Below are 17,951 nucleotides of genomic sequence, written 5' to 3'. Positions count from 1 at the left end.
AAAGAGTATTCCAAACAAAGAACACTGCTTGAACAAAGGCGAAACAGCAAGAAGTTTGGCAAATGCAGCAAAGAAATCATAGCAGCTTGTGGTTGCGGAAACTTAATGAGTATGCAGGATTTGGACCAAGATGAGGCTGGAAAGGGAGGCATATACAAGACCACAGAGGGTCTCCAAAATACAGTAATGTCAAAGAGCTTTGACTCTATTCACTAGCGTAGATGGCTTTATCCAATACTGCAGATGTATATATGATGGAAGATGGAGGTGAAATGGCCAGATCTGCCTTTTAGAAACAGTATTAATGTGCTCATGGAGTTGAAGACAGATTGGAGGTAGATGACAAGGGACCAGAAAGAAGCTTGCTAGGGATACATGTTCATTTCTATCTTCTTTGGCACCACCACAGTGAAGACCATGTAAATGAGCCTATTGTTCCTGCTGGGTTCAATTTTTCTGTCTTATACACATGGCCTTAAATATAAATATTGTCCATGTTTGTGTAATTGTTGAATAGTTTCCACCTTCCAGAGACTCCAACGTTGGACATATATCTACAGGATTAATAATAGCACTATATAAATGGGATAAAATTTCTTGCCAATGTTAAACATAGTTTGCTTTTTTTCCGTATTTAATCCTAAATGAGCACACAGGCATGTATTTTGGCAACATCCCTGTGTATTAGGACTCCAACGTAGCAAGTTCCAATCTATGTAAACAACAATAAAAGAAGCTTCTTATACTCACCGTGAGTGTTGGGCAGTCAGAAAGATTCAGCTCTTGCAAATTTTTACAGAAGCCTAGATCAAACAAGTGACACATCACTAAACAACTTACTACAAATGTTTAAACTTAAAGTTTTTCCATCCTACATTCAAAGTGATGTATTCATTAGAAAACAAACAAAAACCTCGGCAAGTAAGTTATTCTAAGTATATGGTTTCTTTTCCCAGAAAAAGATTTCTTTTGGCTTTAAAATTAAAATATATACACATGTTTATTATTGTTTGAGGATTACAGAAAGAAGAGGAAAAAAAATACTACTTTGGGAAAAACAGTATATTTTAGAGCTTTTAGCTCAAAGCACTTGAAGAAAACCAACCTGATATTTTGTGGCATGAATTTTTGTTCATTTTTTTTGTTTCTTTTTAACATTTTATTATGGAAACTTTCGAACATACAAAAAAGTTGAGAGAACTGAAGAATTGTGCAATGAATATACCTACCACCTAGATTCTGCAATTTATGTCTTATAGTATTTGCTTCATAACTTTTCCAGTTGTATATCCATCTCTCTATCCTTCAATCCATTTTTAATGCATTTTAAAGTAAGTTGCAAACAAAACATACTTTCCCCCAAATACTTCAGCATGCATATCATAAATAATTCAGTAAGCATAATAATTGACAAAATGTTTAGGTTAGGTTTACATGCAATTTACAAGGAATTGCAAGTAGAGATTGGAGGGTCAGAAAGGCCAAGAGGGTCAGAAAGGCCAAGTGCCTTGAAAATGTCTGGGACAGAGGCAACTGCACAGCTTATGATCTTGCAAGGAAGACAAAGAGTGGCAAAGTGATACGCAGTTGGCACTCTGAGTCCTGACCGAGGGGAAGTGAGACCCCCAATCTGAGACAAAGGAGAAGTAATTAGGAGAGGAGACACAGAACAGTGCATGGGAGGAATGCTTGAGACAAAGAAGAGGGGAGGTATTCCAGGTGGAAGGGACCTCATCAAGCAGGAAAACCCCAGGCTAGGGAGTGACTCTAGCATTCACACTGCTACACTGAATAGAAAACACATCTGCCACTCATAACCACATAGGCCCTGGGTAATAGCAACAGAAATGTTATTAATTATAAATCCATTTTGGACATTTCTTCCTCTGCCAAGAATTGACTATGTCCTAAGCAATAAATGCAAACCAAAACCACCTGCAGGATTAAAAACAATGAAAACAATTCTTTTAAACATGCAGATTTTGGAAGTCATCATTAATACTTACTAAGGAAAAAATACATTCCTCTAAAAATATAATAGCTAAGAAGGAGTGTGACTTCAAATATAGCCGTCAGAGGAAGTTTCACTGAAAGGTGATCTTTGAGCCAAGGAGTACAAGAGATAACAAGGGCAGTTGCAATTTACCCTGAGCATTTCTGGAATACACATTCAACATGATTGTGATTGGGAGGCTGTAAAGGAGAGAAAAAAAATAAGCTCAAGAAGACAACCATTGGAGTCCTACTCTCGTTTGCACATCTCAAAGCTGTAAGGAGAATCCCATTAATTTCTTGAATCCAATGTGATGATAAACTACAAGTTTCGGTTTTCATAATGCTAAGTTAGCCCTAACACTGTGGAGTACTTCCTCTGGACCAAGCACTGTGAAGTACCTTAGATGCATGGTCCGTTTCATCCTCTCAACAATACTAGAGGTATCTATCCTCAGCTCCATTTTACAGATACGGAAGATGAAGTTCAATAATTAGCCTGAGGTCACACAGTTAAGCAAGAAAGGGAGCCTTGATTCAAACTCAGGGCCCAAACATTGAGCCTCTAAACAAAGCAAGTACAAGGGTGCTGAGCCTATACACCACTATTCTGTATGTGCCTTTATATTAACTGGAATGTCCTTGCTTAAAAAAAAAAAAAGCTGCTATTATCTGTCAATAATATTATTTGCTCACAATGGTCCTTAACTGAATATTTTTTCTCCTGCAACCTAGGGACTCCACCACACCTCAGCTGGATCTCCAGGTTCTCCATCTGCAATCTTAGTTAAGATTACTCAAGCTTGGATTTCAAAGGAATTCTTTCATTGTTGCATCTGTCACACTAAGCACTTGGGGCCAGCTGGATGTCAGGATGCGTGTGGTAACCATCATAATCCTGCTCTTGTTTTGTAAAGCCTCCGAGCTCCGCAAGGCGAGCCCCGGGGGTGTGAGAAACCGAGCTGGTCATGGCAGGGTGGGTGGGGGCAGGAGAGGCTCCAACCTGGTCAAACGCTACGCACCAGGCCTTCCCTGCGAAGTGTACATGTATCTTCATGAAAAATATTTAGATTGTCAAGAAAGAAAACTAGTTTATGTGCTGCCTGGCTGGCCTCAGGATTTGCTGCACATGCTTTTAGCAAGAAACAAGATCCGCATATTGAAAAACAATATGTTTTCCAAGTTTAAAAAGCTTAAAAGCTTGGATCTGCAACAGAATGAGATCTCCAAAATTGAGAGCGAGACTTTCTTTGGTTTAAATAAACTTACCACTCTCTTACTGCAGCATAACCAGATAAAAATCTTGACTGAGGAAGTGTTTATTTATACACCTCTGCTGAGCTACCTGCGCCTTTATGACAACCCCTGGCACTGTACTTGTGACATGGAAACACTCATTTCAATGTTGCACATTCCAAAGAACCGAAATCTGGGGAACTACGCCAAGTGCGAAAGCCCACAAGAACTAAAAAATAAAAAACTGCGGCAGATAAAATCTGAAGAGTTATGTAACGAAGAAGAAAAAGACCAATTAGCCCCAAAACCCCAAGTGTCAGGGAGACCCCCTGTCATCAAGCCTGAGGTGGACTCTTCTCTTTGCCACATTTATGTGTTTCCCATACAAACACTGGACTGCAAAAGAAAAGGTTTGTAAGTTTCTTACTTTCTCATTTTCATGGATGATTTAAAATACTCTTTGGATCTCATAACCCACCCTACACTCCACCATGTCTTAGAATTTCTGGTGTAACTTCCACTGGAAATCTTTCTCCAGTGACAATGGAATTTATCCAAGCTTTTCTGGAGTCCAAACTTGAAATGACTGGTGATTTAGGAGACATTAGAAGAGGGCAGGAATTCCTTTAATCTTAAATCAAATGTAACTTAATTTATGTAGGTAAACCAGTGGGTGTGAAAACAAATGCAAATGCCGTCTACGTAACCTGACTTAACAGCAAGTAAAGTCAAAATGGTGTATGTCCATGGGGACGTGATAACCTAGGGAAACCGATGTGCAGAAAAGGACAGGTGAGAGCACTGTCAGAGGAGGCCAAGCAGGATGTAGTGATGGTGTATCTGTAGCTCTTACAATTTAATCTCGAGGTTTTAATAAATACTCACTAACATTTTATATCTTAATTGTCCTCAAAACATAAAAATATTGAAAAAAAAAAACAAAGTTAAAAGTATTTAATCCAAGAACTCTGAGACTAAGGAAATCTTTCCAGAATATTAATTACCTACTTCCTGAAAATCATTACTGGGTTTTATATCCCACACAATATGGGGCTAGTACTGTGCAAGATTTGCACATACAGGATACATCATGAAATAAGAAAACTAAAAGGAGATTTTGGTAATGCTCTTGACATGTTAGTGAAGATGTTCCCAAAGCGTGGCCTTGGGACTGTGAATCAACCCTAAGATAACAAGCCATGTGACAACATCCGTATGTTTCATTTTGGGCATGGATTAATAACTTGTTTGTAATATTAAGTTAAGGCCAGATATCATTGACTTAGGATCCTATAGAGTACAGTGTCATTCATTCTGCTTATTTTGGGAGGCTTTGCTTCATTTTGTTTCTTTAAGAGCAGAAAGGGAAGGTTAAGAGGAACATGGAGGCTCTGGCTCCTCTCAAGGGAACCATAAGCAGGAATTTGTTGATGATGAAGAAGCAGACGACATGAGCCAGAAGTAAATTTGTTCATTATTCAGATTTGTTCATTTATGAGTAAGGTCATGCTCAAACCTTGCCCCACTCTGACTCTGAAAAGTGGCACCTGGTTAGGTCCCACCACAGCCGTGGTGGCATGGGAAAGTTTGCTTATTACAACACCCGGTGAACTGTATATAATTTAAAACCATAACAGAGCAATTACAGCATTGTAACCTGGGAAATGCCATTCTGGAATACTATAAATTTAAAAGAGTGTTCCTTAACTGGGAACCTACTATGTTTCAGTTACTCTACACACAACTTCCAGGAAGGTAGTAGGATCCCCATTCACAGCTGAGGAAAATGAGCCTCAGGGAGGTTCAGGCACTTGACAGAGGTCTCACAGGTAAACTTCAAAGCTGAGATTGAAGCCTAAAACATGCCAACAAGCATAGAACTAGCAATGATATTAATAAGATGTTTGGTGTGCCCAGTTTCATGCACTATTTCATTTATTCCTCACAGCTTTAAAAGAAGTACTATTATCCTCATTTTATAAGTGAGGAAACTGAGGTGTGAAGTAAGTTGCCCTTCTAAAATCACACAGGGAGTCCCCAAGCAGTTCCCAAGCCACTGACCACCATGCAATGTCATCTCTTCCTTCAAGATTCTGGGTACATCTATTAACCAAGAATTTATAACAGATTTCTAGATGCTTCCTCCCTGTATTGAGCCCTCCCTTAGGCTCTGTGCACCATGCACCTGATCACACATGGGGAACCTGAATACATATTCCCCTAACTCATTAGTTGTGACTTTCCCAGCTGATGGATGATGAGTCAGATGGTGTGCATAGGGTACCTAATATGTGCGAATTTTACCACAATTTGACCACATAGACCGGGAACATCACTATTTTTGCCTTAAACATCTGACAGCAAGAAAAAAGAAATAATAGCTCTATTCACAGGGAAACAGGCACTTTGCCAACAACTTAGTCTTTCAAAGGGAATAAATGTGAAACTAGTTGAAAGTATGTTTATGCCATATTGAGGCAAATCGATTTGCCAAAAATACATGACAGTTGGAGTTTTAAAACTGCTTTTTAGCTTCACATTTACCAGAATAATTGACCATTTTTTAAAAAGGATTTATTTACCTCTAAGATTAAGGCTGGGGATGATTATGCCCATAAATTGCTCCCAGCTGCCTTTGAAGTTAATTTCACTGCTGGTTTGAACAATAATTAAGAATTTTTATTTGCAATAAACAGGCCTATTTATGTCTCTTTACCTACTACCACCATGCCTTCATAGTAATTCTGACAGTGCTGACAACCAAATGGGAAATTACGTGGAGAAAATTTCCTAGTTTCCTCCTCAAAATCAACGAAGTTTCGTTGGGGGAGGGGCGAGTTTTGTCAGGGGTGAAAATCATATAAATATGATATTTGTTAAGGGTTTACCAAGAATTTTGAGTAGCAACAAATAACGATGTGGTGCTTGGTCTAGAGATGGGACATTGACCAAATTTGACTTCTGGCCTGGGAAAATTTGTATTTATATTATCTTTATAAAAAACAAACATACTTTACATGAGTATTTGCAATTCTCATTCAAGTTTAAGGTAGAAGAATTAAAGAACTGTTTTTACTCATCAATACAACAAATAAGATTTTTCTATGTTTTTCTAAGCCACACTACTAGTAAAGGCTTTGGTTTGTATCTCCTGGTATTATTTGTGAATCTTATTTTTACCAAGGGCGGCTGCTCACCATGCCAAAGTTGGTTCTGCAATTCATGTTCTTTTTTCCAGCTTCCATAGGTCTGCCACATTGCTTAAGCTGGGTTTCAGGGTATTCTCATAAACATTTTTTTCTACCCATTTATTTGTGGTTAACTCACTTTAGCTTGTCCTACAGTGGTTGCTTAGGAGGTGTCTGTCATCTACCCTCATATCCAGGCTAGCAGATGTGGGTTCAGCAAGTAAGTCCTGATAAACAGGTGGCTTTCCAGAATCTAGGAGATGCTGACCCTGATGATAATGAAGACCTATACCCTTACTGGCTTTACAGGGCCTTGGTGAGGACTTGGGCTTCTTTTCATAGTGAGATGGAAAGAGAGTGAAGGATTCTGCCGTCTGGTGGATGGGAAGTCTCCTGGGAAAATGACGTGATCTGATTTACGTTTTAACAGGATCACATGGTTTTAGGACACTATTAGGATAATCCAGACAAGAGGTGAAGGTGGCTTGGACCAATGTGGTAGCAGCAGAGGACGTGAGAAGAGGTGGGATCCTCGCTATTTTGAAATAAAACTCTATTCTGTCTTTAAATGCCCTCTAAGAAGATGTCACAGCCATTCTCAATAATTATTCTAAATGCTAAATGCCAAGGTATTATTTCTTTTGTCTGTCCTTGGTTGCCTCTGATTTTCAGTTATCACTAGGACCTCTATCTCCTTGTTTACATGTAGTATCCAAGAGACAATACAGCTCTCCAGTTAGGGTCTTGTTGATACTAAAGGGAGGATTATCTCGCTGTTGCAACATTACAATAAGTTCAAGTTTTAAAATCTTTCACCTTTCAGTATGTTGGCAGACACAACTTTAGGTCAAACAGAAAAATGTCTTATCAGAGGACAGAAATAAGATCACTAAAATTTTTAAAGCATTGTTATTACAAGCAGCCTCAATATTCCTGAATCATTAAACTTAATAAACATTTGATGAACTCCTATTATTTACCATGGAGTTATCTATTGCTGCCTAACAAACTACCTCAAAACTTAATGGCTTAAAACAACACAGTTTATCACCTCACAGTTTGTGTGGGTCCAGAAACCAGACATGGCTCAGCTTCAGGATCTCTCACAGGGCTCATAATCAAGATGTTGACCAGCATTCAGGGAAGTAGTCTCATCTGAACATTCAACTGGAAAAGGATTCTCTTCTAAACTCATATCAGTGTTGGCAGGATTCAATTCCTTCAGGGCTATTGGACTGAGGGCCTGAGTTCCATGCTGGCTGTTGGCCAGAGGCTATATCTTTAATCCCTGGCCATGTGAGCCTCTCCAACATGGCAGCTTGAGTCATCGAAGCTAGCAAAAGAGAGTCTGCTAGTAAGACAAAAGTCACAATTTCTTGTAGCCTAATGATGGAAGTGACATTCCATACATTTGCTGCATTCCATTGTTAGAAACGAGTCACTAGGTTCAGCCCTTACTCAAGGGGAAAGGTTTGCACAAAGGAGTGAATCATTGGGTGCCATTTTAAAAGCTGTCTACCACATACCACTTATTTATTTATGACATATTTGGCATTGTCCTAAGCCTCCCTTATGAAGTTTCCATGGTGAGAAGATGGCAAAAATGGAAAAAAAAATCAGTAAAATGTACACTATGTCTGCTATTGATAACTACCATTGAGAAAAAGCAGGGGCTAGTGGTATTATTATTATTCTTGTTATTGCCCACTTGAATGCAGGGAGATGTCATTTTAAATACAGAGCCAAAAAGGTCTCATGGCCATCCCAATAAATTGACTCTACCCCAGGTGCTCCCCAATGCCCATTTGACCCTATGTGCCAAGCTTGAGGATTCTAAGCAGGTGCAAGAGCATAAATGAAACAGAAAAGTGCCATGAATGTGCAGCAGAGCGTGGTGGTTAGACGCATAAATTCTGGGGCTAGCATGTCTACGTTTAAATCCTAGGAATGTGACTGTGGGCAAGCTGTGCCTCAGTTTCTTCTTCTGTAAAATGAGGGTAATAATGGTACTTAGCTCATAGAGTTCTTGTCATTTAATAATTGTTAGAGCACCTAGAACGGTTCCTGCACATTGATACTAAACCCTAAGATCCCATCAATAAGAGAAAGCAAATTTAAGAGAAAAAAAAGGATACGAAAGAAGAAACTACCAACACCATCCTATTAAAGACCATAGATTCTGAGCTGTTAAAAGTAGGGAAAAAATAAACTCGAGACTTTATGAAAGTAAATATACTATGGGTTAAGAAATCATAAATAACAGGTGGGGTTTTTTTTTTAGTATTTAGAAGAAATTGTCAGCAATTCAACTATTCTGTACTGAAAGGGGCATTATGGAGACCACCTTCCAAAAACTTTTTTTACTGTATCTAGTTCAAAGAATTTCTTTTGTAGGAACAGGTTTGTTTCTCTTCATAGGCTTCATTTGCCCTACTTAAAATGGAATAAAACCTCTTCAAAATATTTTTGCTAAGGATTAAAAGAAAGGGCAATTATCATGCTAAAATATAAAATATAAAAACTTCATATTTTTTAAAAGCAGGATTTAAAAACAAACATAAATAGTAAGAGATAAATTAGGTGAACCTTGATTTCCTATTAACCTGTGAAAAATAACCTGGATTCCTCTCCAGAGGATTTTCCTATATCAGGAGCAGCAGCAACAGCAGTTGCAGTAGCACTATTATGCTTGTTGTTCCTGGGGAGTTCAGTTATGGCTGTCCCCCCAGGGAATGATGGAGTACAAACTAAATAACAAGGATTCATGGAATCAGTAGATGATGAGGAAGCAGAGGCATCAAGCCAAAACTACTCTTCCCTGAATTGTAACATCCAAGGAAAGGAGAAATAAGATAACAGCTCGAGGGTCCCCAAGCTCAAGAGCTTTTTGTTTGTTTTTTAGGGTGGAAAGATTTGAGCCTATTTGTTGACAGAATGAGCCTGAGGAGGGGGATAAAATGAAGATGCATCAAAGAGGCAATAATTAATAGTGAAAATTCCTAGAGAGTGGTAAGGGAATGGGAGGGGACACACATAGAACGGTTTGATTTGTTTTGTTTCATTTTAGCTTTCTTTTTTTAAAGCTTCCCAGGTGGTTCTAATGGATAGCCAAGAGTGAACCCACCACTTCACCTGATGACTGAGCCAACTGAGATGTGCTACCTGTTCTTCTCCCCTTGATTTCTTGCAGCTGCCTCTAGGAAGTTTCCCTGAACAGCTGAGCAAGGAGTTGCTCCTCTAAGCATAATGCACTTGGTTCACTAGGCTTTGGCGGAATTTAGCACATGCTAAGCCTTATTCATACATATGTTCTTTGGCTTTAGATATCCCTTTTCCTTTTATCTTTACGAGATGACTCTTCAATCACACAGGTGTAAGAGTGATAGAGTAAATGAGGGTGAGAGGAGAGCTTGATAACCTGAATATTTTAATTTTTCCAGAGCTGAAGAAAGTTCCAAACAACATCCCTCCAGATATTGTTAAACTTGACTTGTCGCACAATAAAATCAACCAACTTCGACCCAAGGAGTTTGAAGATGTTCATGAGCTAAAGAAATTAAACCTTAGCAGCAATGGTATTGAATTTATAGACCCTGGTAAGTTCCACAGAATAGCCCTTTAAACTGGTAACATGTTCTCTGTTTTTTTTCTACAGCAACATTTATAGTAAATACAACTTCATTTTAAAGAAACTAAATAATAAGAAGTGCGAATTCAAAGTAAACATGGTGCTTAAATTAAAATTTGTTTGGCACTCAGAGAAATGTTCTCCAAAACATTGCTTTATGAAGTATGTAATACTATATATTAGTAAGCAACAGTTATTTAATTGGTCCAAATAAGAGTGTTTTATAGAATATAATAAAAAATAAGAATATGTGCCTAATGGTTAATAAAATGCTAAACTTGTAGTGATTTTTAAAAGGAAATTCAGACTTGGCATTTTCTTTGCTAGCCATTAAGTCCCAACTTGTTTAAAGTAGGACTTTAACAACTTTTTAAAATTAAATTTGAAAAATCTGCTAAGCACCAAGTTCATAAGTTAAGGTAACATGTGCTGAAACCAGAGCCAGTCATATTTTATCTAATCCTAGATCAAGATCAGTTCTCTTTTTCATCCTTGAAATCTCTTCATTTTCTAAGCAAAGCCTCTGACAAACTATAAAAACGAGAGTGGTAGGTTAAGTAAACCCACTGTATTTAGAAAGAACTGAGAATTACTGCAATATTGATCAGATTTGTAACGTACATAATATAGGTGCCTTCACAGTGCTACGTCAATTTGAAAAGTCCTGTCTATAAAAATGATTAGTAATACTATTGATAATGCAATGTTAATATTATATTTTGAGTACAATTGTTTCTTCAGCTTTTCTTAATGATAACTTAATACTATTAATAGAATATTAAGATTTTAACATTGTAGAAGTGAAAATTGAAAATTAATGTTCTAGAGCTACAAAGGCATATTTTTAGTATTAAGAATATCTTTTAAAATATTAAGAATTCATAATGTTACAAATTTCCCCAGGGAACGACAATATGCTACACTTGGTCTATACACAGAGTATAAACTTGGGAATATCTTTAAGTTGTGAGATCAAAAGCAATTTTCATTTCACAGTGAATAAGAATACTGCAGAGACACCCTTCTCACAAATGAAGCAATCACCGTATTAGTGTACAGGCGTCACTGGTAGTCAGTCCACAAAGCCAGGCCACAAGGTGAAGCCTCTGGAGGTGGGAACCCTCTCTTGCTCCATAAGAACCACAAGACATGCTGTGTTGCAGGTCTCTGGGCAAGAGCCTGATTTCCTTCTGACTTTAGCTTACCAACTATCAAAAGTATCCATGGAAACAAGTTCTAGAGTTATTTCTAAAGAGACTAAATGTTAGGTCTAACATAAAAGTAGTGTATAATGCTGCAATAATATTTTAGTTATGATAGAACTACATTTTGTAAAGAAAGCTAGAGAAAAATGAAAAAAGACAATGCAGAGAGATAATAGTGCAAAATGGGCTTGTTTTATTTCTAGTGGTATTTTCCCCTCAACAGTTATTAAATTCTCATAATTGTAAGGATTCCTTTTCCATCCTTGGGATTTCTTAAAGGCCTTTTAATCTTGTTTATTCAATGTGTTTTCCTTGCTAACGCACAATGTAAACTCTGTTATCAGCAGTAGTATTCTTTTTCTCCTTTGCTCAATTCAGTCCCAGGAAAGTATTTTCCACATTAACGAATATTTATTAAACACCTACCAAATGCCAACCACTTTTCTTGGTTTATGTTCTGGAACAAAAAACTATCTCGGCACTTAAATAAGTCAAAATGACCTAAAGACGTTTTCAAATAAAAGACCTTCTGTATTTCTGGACCTCTAAGATGAAACACTGCCAACAACTTATGCTGGTAGGTATACAAATGCAGTGAGATCTGCCAGTCTTTAAAAAGTATAAATAACAGTCTCATAAAATGCTAGATATTATTGCAGAAAAGGGAAAGAAGATATCCTGTTAGGGGTTTTACCTACTTTAAAAAGCAAATAAAAACTAGCTTTCCAAAGTGCCTGGATACATATGGTCTAAGTAACAACTACAGTGCTTTCAAAATAAAATCTAGGAATGTTTACACTTGCTTTCAATCTGAAGGACTGACTTGTTTTAAGAAAAGTAAATTGTTGACTCACAGAATGTTAGCAAATAGGGGAAAAAATGCATTATCTTCAGAACTATCATTACAAGGGCTAACCTTTTGCTCCTCCCCAGGCCCTGCCCTCCCCCAACCTGCATCCCCAATTATTTGCTTTGCACCAAAATAGGAAGAATGCTTTTTAGGGGGAATTATGGGTTTTGTCTGAGAACAAATGATATGAAAATGCTTGATGGTATTGGTATGAGAGCAAATTTTCCAAATTTAAAATGACACTCCATGTTCCAACAAGAGTATTTTAAAACAGCAATGAGAAAATGTTTGAAATAGGAACAAAGTATTTGAAATTAGGATTGACATAAATTCTAGAGTACCTGGTCGATTCACGTCAACTGAAATAGGAATAATCTAGATTTAGATTTCTTTACTCTTAAAAGGGGATAAAAGAGCTTTTCGTTGTCTTATTTTGTGTTGTGTTTGACATTTATTTTAATTATCCACCCTCCAGCAGAATTAAATACATATGAATTCAAAGCTGATAGCTAACATAGTTTGCCAAAACGGACAGATGTTTTCAAAATGCTGATAAAATTGTTTTGTTTTTGGATACTACAAGAGTATAATTCCCTCCTCCTAATCTGGGAAAAGGCTGTTTTCTGGGCATTTTCAGAGTTTAGTGATATCCTAAGGAGCTGTCATTTGTCATTTTTCATTTTTTATGCACTCACATCTTATATTTGAAATATTTTCCTAATTCATACCTTTTTTTGTGGCATCTTTCCAGTGAGTATAAAAAATGCACATGAGCCCAAAATACATCTTTCAGAAAGCTAATTTAAAGTTGATTTTTTTCATATAAAATATTGTGTTCTGGTAAATTTAATAAAAGGGAAAGCTTTCTTCTCCCAACACAGAAGTCTTCTCCAGAAAGGTAGTAGAGAAAGAAACTTTTATTAGTGAATAAACATAGAACCAGAGTGTGATGCACATCACAGGCAATCTGCTTAAAGAGTGCAAAGACAGAACAAAATCTCACTCTTTTATATAACCAAGCAGATACAACTCAATGCATACATGTTTTCAAGATAAATGAAAATTAGTCCTTAGATAAGAGGACTTGACAGCACCATTTGTTGCACACAGTTCATTATAACTTTACCTCATAATTAAGGTGACCAACTCTGTTAGCAAATTGGCTTTGTCAAGAATAAAACAAACTTCTATCTTTATGACAAGAAGTAGTTTTGCGACTTGGAGCAAGGCTCCTACTGACCCACAAAAACTGGGAGATAGGAGTGCTATCTTTCTTGATGATTACATTTCAAGGAGAGGGCTCCCAACTCCTTGAGAAAAGACCTTTATGGCTCATAAATCTGACAAAAATCCTCATTACTCTTTTAAAGGATATGTATACATTTCAAAGAGAGAAGAAAGTACTTATTACAAGTTTTCTTAAGCACTCTGTGAAAAAGGAGGGGAGGGAAATCTTTTCCTTTATTTTCAACAGGAAGAATTAAGTCTCTTATTTTTAATTTATATTTGTCCTTATAATACGCCTTACAGTTGCATTTAACCCAATTACTCATTGGTTTAATAAATATTTTCTGTTTCTAGCTGCCTTTTTAGGACTCACACACTTAGAAGAGTTAGATTTATCAAACAACAGTCTGCAAAACTTTGACTATGGAGTATTAGAAGACTTGTATTTTTTGAAACTCTTGTGGCTCAAAGATAACCCTTGGAGATGTGACTACAGCATCCACTACCTCTACTACTGGTTAAAGCACCACTACAACGTTCACTATCATGGCCTGGAATGCAAAATGCCTGAAGAATACAAAGGGTGGTTTGTGGGAAAATATGTTCGGAGTTACTATGAAGAATGTCCTAAAGATAAATTACCAGCATACCCTGAAATATTTGACCAGGATACGGAAGATGACGAATGGGAAAAAATACATAGGGAAAACACAGTAAAGAAACAAAGTGTAAGAATCACTATAGTGGGGTAACGTAGAAATTCTTCTGGTCACAACTAGTTTTATTTTTGCTATATGGTGTCAGGAAACTGTATGTTTACATTTTGATTAACTGTGTTGCCTATTTATGCAGGGTTATCCAGCTGAAAGAAGGTTTCTTTAATTATTATTATTGTTGTTCTTGTTGTTGTTGTTGTGCCAATTATATAATCAAGGGAATATGCTCATCCTGCTTGCCTGACTGTTTGCAGAATGACCTTTGGTGATGATGCCACACTGATAACCTAAAGAAGCTGGGTCCTAATGATGGTATTAGAATTTCATAATGTCTTGTATAAATGTTTTTATGGCTTTTTGCAAATAATAAAAAAAACTGTTCATTTTTACATGCCTTTTGATAGCTGCATGTACATACCTAAACATGACAAATTGGAAAGATACAAATGCTTAGTAATAATAAAATGTCATTCCTCTCTGTCCCACCCCCACTTTTTTCTTCTGTAAGTCAGCTTATACAGTGAATAAATTTCCATTTCTGATTCTTGTGCATTCCCAAATGAGGTCCTGGTAAACCTAAATTCTTATCTACTCTTTATTGATTCTTGCAAAACCATCAAGCTAGACCCAAAGAGAATTGTCACAAGCGATAGTAGAGAATCTGAGAATTATATTGGAGGCTGGTCACAAGATGGGACTCTAAGGAGCAGTTATAGATGATGTGAATCATGAGCCATGAAGAGATATAAACATTAGTGAACATGGAAACGGAACTGGTTTTTCAACAGCATTCAAATTAGGAAAACATCTGTCAGTGGGGAAGAAACTGAGCCCTTCCTATTAAGCTAATATGTCAAGGAGCATAAAACAAAAGATGAAATTAGGATTCCAGGTCAGGGTTCGAGGTAAAGCAGAAAACAAAAAAGAGAAGTAATATGAGAGGCAAATGAGGGAGAGGCTGGTGCCCAAGAGAAGCCCCATTGTTTGGGTTTGTGGGTTAAAATTAGCTCACCCAGAGAAACAGATTACCAGAAAAAGGAAATAACCTGGAAACTGACCCCATCAGTTTGCATTCTATACTATTAGAAAGAAAAATAAAATGAAAAGAAATATGTACATATCCCTAAAAGTTCCACTTTTTCTTTTTTATACAGATTTTCTTTTCATATGGAGTTGAATACATTTTTATTTCTTATGTCAAGGTATTCCTACGAAGTTTATAAACTGGTCTTATTTGATACTTGCACAAATTTCAGAAGCACAGAAAATATTATATGACAAATAGTAATGAGCATTTCTTAAGCACCTACTAGATGCCAGGCACTATGATAAGAGCTTCACATATTCTTCTTTTTTACAGGACAACTCTTTTATTTGAATATAGTTGGTATACAATATTATATTCATTTCAGGTGTACAATATAGTGATTCAACATTTTTACACCTTAAAAGTGATCACCCTGTTAATTCTAGAAATTATATGTCATCATGTAAACTTATCACAATATTATTGACTATATTCCCCTTCTCCTCTTTTTTAAGTGTTGATTTGTTTTACAGTTGACATTCTAAGAGCTTCACATATGCTATTTCTAATTCACAAAACATCCATCTGAGGTAGGTAATATTTGCCTATTCTAGATAAGGAATCCAAGGTTTCGAGTTTAGGTAACTTAGAAAAAGGCACAGAGCTGGCAGAGGATATAGCTAGGATTCAGGTTCACCTAAGCCCTTTCTGCTCTGCAAGGGCAGAACTTGTAGAACCAGACTCCAAAAGAGGGATAGGTACCTTTTTCTCTAAAAACACCCAAGAGAGCACTTGGCAGAAGAGATTCTTTGGTCCAAGTCATTAAAGTCTATATGTGCTTGTCTTGGAGTTTTGACCTGGGAGGCAGGTTTTAGGTTTAGCACACACCTAGGGCCCTATGAAGCTGCTCTCTGGAAATGTCTGCCAGTGGATGCCATCTTTGTGTTCTCCCTCTGCCTTGCAACAGCTCACTGGTATCTCCCCCAAAAAAGAGCTTATACACTTGTCTGGAGCCCCAATGTTTGTAACTGCTGTCCAGTGGACACTTCCATACTGCCTGGCTCTAGTGGTCAGTGAGGCTTACACTTGTTGTCCCACAGGACTGCATATATTTACATACTTTAAAAGCTGTTGCCTGAGAGTCTTGCTTCCAATCAGCCTGAATCTAGGTGCTGACTGAGATCCTGCCTTTTGGTATATTGACAGATCTTGACATACCCTCAACTACTAGGAGCTATTAAAAATATAATAGGCTGCTCGGACAATCAAAAAGGTTTGAGAGACAATCAAGAGCTAAAGAAGAGTTGAACAAGATCTGTTTTCTACACGAGGCCACTCCTTCAAGACTTGGAGAAGTGGCTGTTGCATTAAATGCATAGAAACCAATGCAGAGAGTCAAACAAAATGAAGAAACAAAAAATGTTCTAAACAAAAGTACAGGTAAAAACCTTAATGAAATGGAGATAAGTAATTTACCTGATAAAGAGTAATAGTAATAAAGATGCTCACTGAACTCAGGAAGAGAGTGGATGAACACAATGAGAACTTCGACAAAGCGATAGAAAATATAAGAAAGTACCAAATTGAAGTCACAGAGCTGAAGAATACAATAACTGAACTGAAAAATATATTAGAGAAGTAGCCTAGATGAAGCAGATGAAAGCATCAGTGAACTCAGAGACAAGAAGTGAAACTCACCCAATCAGAGCAGCAAAAAGAAAAAAAAAGAATGGAAAAAAAGTGAAGATAACTAAGGGACTTATACCAACATTCACATTATAGGAACCCCAGAAAGAAAAGAGAGAGAAAGGGGCAGGAATTCTATGTGAAGAAACAATGGCTGAAAACTTTCCTAACTTAGGGAATGAAACAGACATCCAGATCCAGGAAGCCCAGAAAGTTTCAAACAAGATGAAAGCAAAGAAGAACCTACACCAAGATACATTACAATTAAAATGTCAAAAGTTATAGAGCAGAAAAAAATGGCATAAATGATACAGTCTCTGTTGAACCCTCTGGTGACCAAATCAAAGTTGTGACAGAAACAAGGAGCAGCAGCAAGGAAAAATTGCCTGAGATCTAGATGAACAAGCCATACAACTAGGGAGAAGTCCAAGAAATCACCCTGCAATGGCAGAAGGTAGGACAGGGTGAGGATGCAGGGTGCCCGGTCCTGAGCAGCTGAGTAAGATGGAAGCTGCGGCAGCAGCAGCTGCAGAAGCCTCTTAAAGGGGCCACGTCTGCAAGGGAATTTTCGCCGTGACAGACCTGCTTGTTCTGAGCACCAGTGCCCGTTTGGCTGCGCACAGGGGGCACCAGGGATTTACAGAGAGACATTTTCAGAGTGAGGGCCGAGGCGAGACTTGCTCGGTACAGAACTGCCAGAGGTCCATTGTTCCCTGTTGAGCCCTCCCTCCTACCAGTGCAACGAACGCAGTGCCACCATAGCTGTGACGTCATCAAACTGGCTAACAGAGGTTGCTCCACCCAGAGGATTCCCTGAAACCCCGCCTACCCCAACTCAGGCCCCACCCAGGCCACATCCAGGTGTATCCTCAGCGAGTCAGATGCGCCTTGCTGAGACTCACACTGCTGGAGGCAGCTGGCCTCGGTTTCTGGTGTGGCCTTTTGAGGCAACTATAAGCACAGCATCTGTGGATTGCTTGCTGAATCTTAACAGGAGGAGCATGGGCTTGAGCTAAATTTGGCCTGCAGCTGAACCCCTCTCAGGACTGTGCCACTGGACACCTACTTCACAAATCCGCACTAATAAGACTGGGAGAATTAGGAGCTTTGCTTAGTGCACAGAAAGGCAGCCAAAATGGGAAGACAAGCAGAAACCATATGACAGAACAGAACAGAGATCCAGATATAATGGAGCC

At 37.8% G+C, this 17,951-nt stretch overlaps 2 protein-coding genes across 2 annotated transcripts in view; one reads left to right on the top strand and one right to left on the bottom strand.

Annotated features, from left to right (window-relative positions):
• The window catches only part of FBXL13 (F-box and leucine rich repeat protein 13), a 257,446-nt gene that overhangs the window by 136,613 nt on the left and 102,882 nt on the right, over positions 1-17,951 (bottom strand). The window contains 1 exon segment of the mRNA XM_025041933.1: positions 751-803. Within this exon segment, the coding sequence (XP_024897701.1) occupies positions 751-803 (53 nt within the window).
• LRRC17 (leucine rich repeat containing 17) lies at positions 2,867-14,078 on the top strand. Its single transcript, XM_006925395.1, has 3 exons — positions 2,867-3,638; positions 9,857-10,012; positions 13,681-14,078. The coding sequence occupies exons 1-3, from the start codon at positions 2,867-2,869 to the stop codon at positions 14,076-14,078; spliced, it is 1,326 nt and encodes a 441-aa protein (XP_006925457.1).

Source organism: Pteropus alecto, unplaced genomic scaffold (genome assembly GCF_000325575.1).
Source record: "Pteropus alecto unplaced genomic scaffold, ASM32557v1 scaffold109, whole genome shotgun sequence".
Lineage (NCBI taxonomy): Eukaryota > Metazoa > Chordata > Mammalia > Chiroptera > Pteropodidae > Pteropus > Pteropus alecto.
This window is presented reverse-complemented; position numbering and strand designations above follow the sequence as displayed.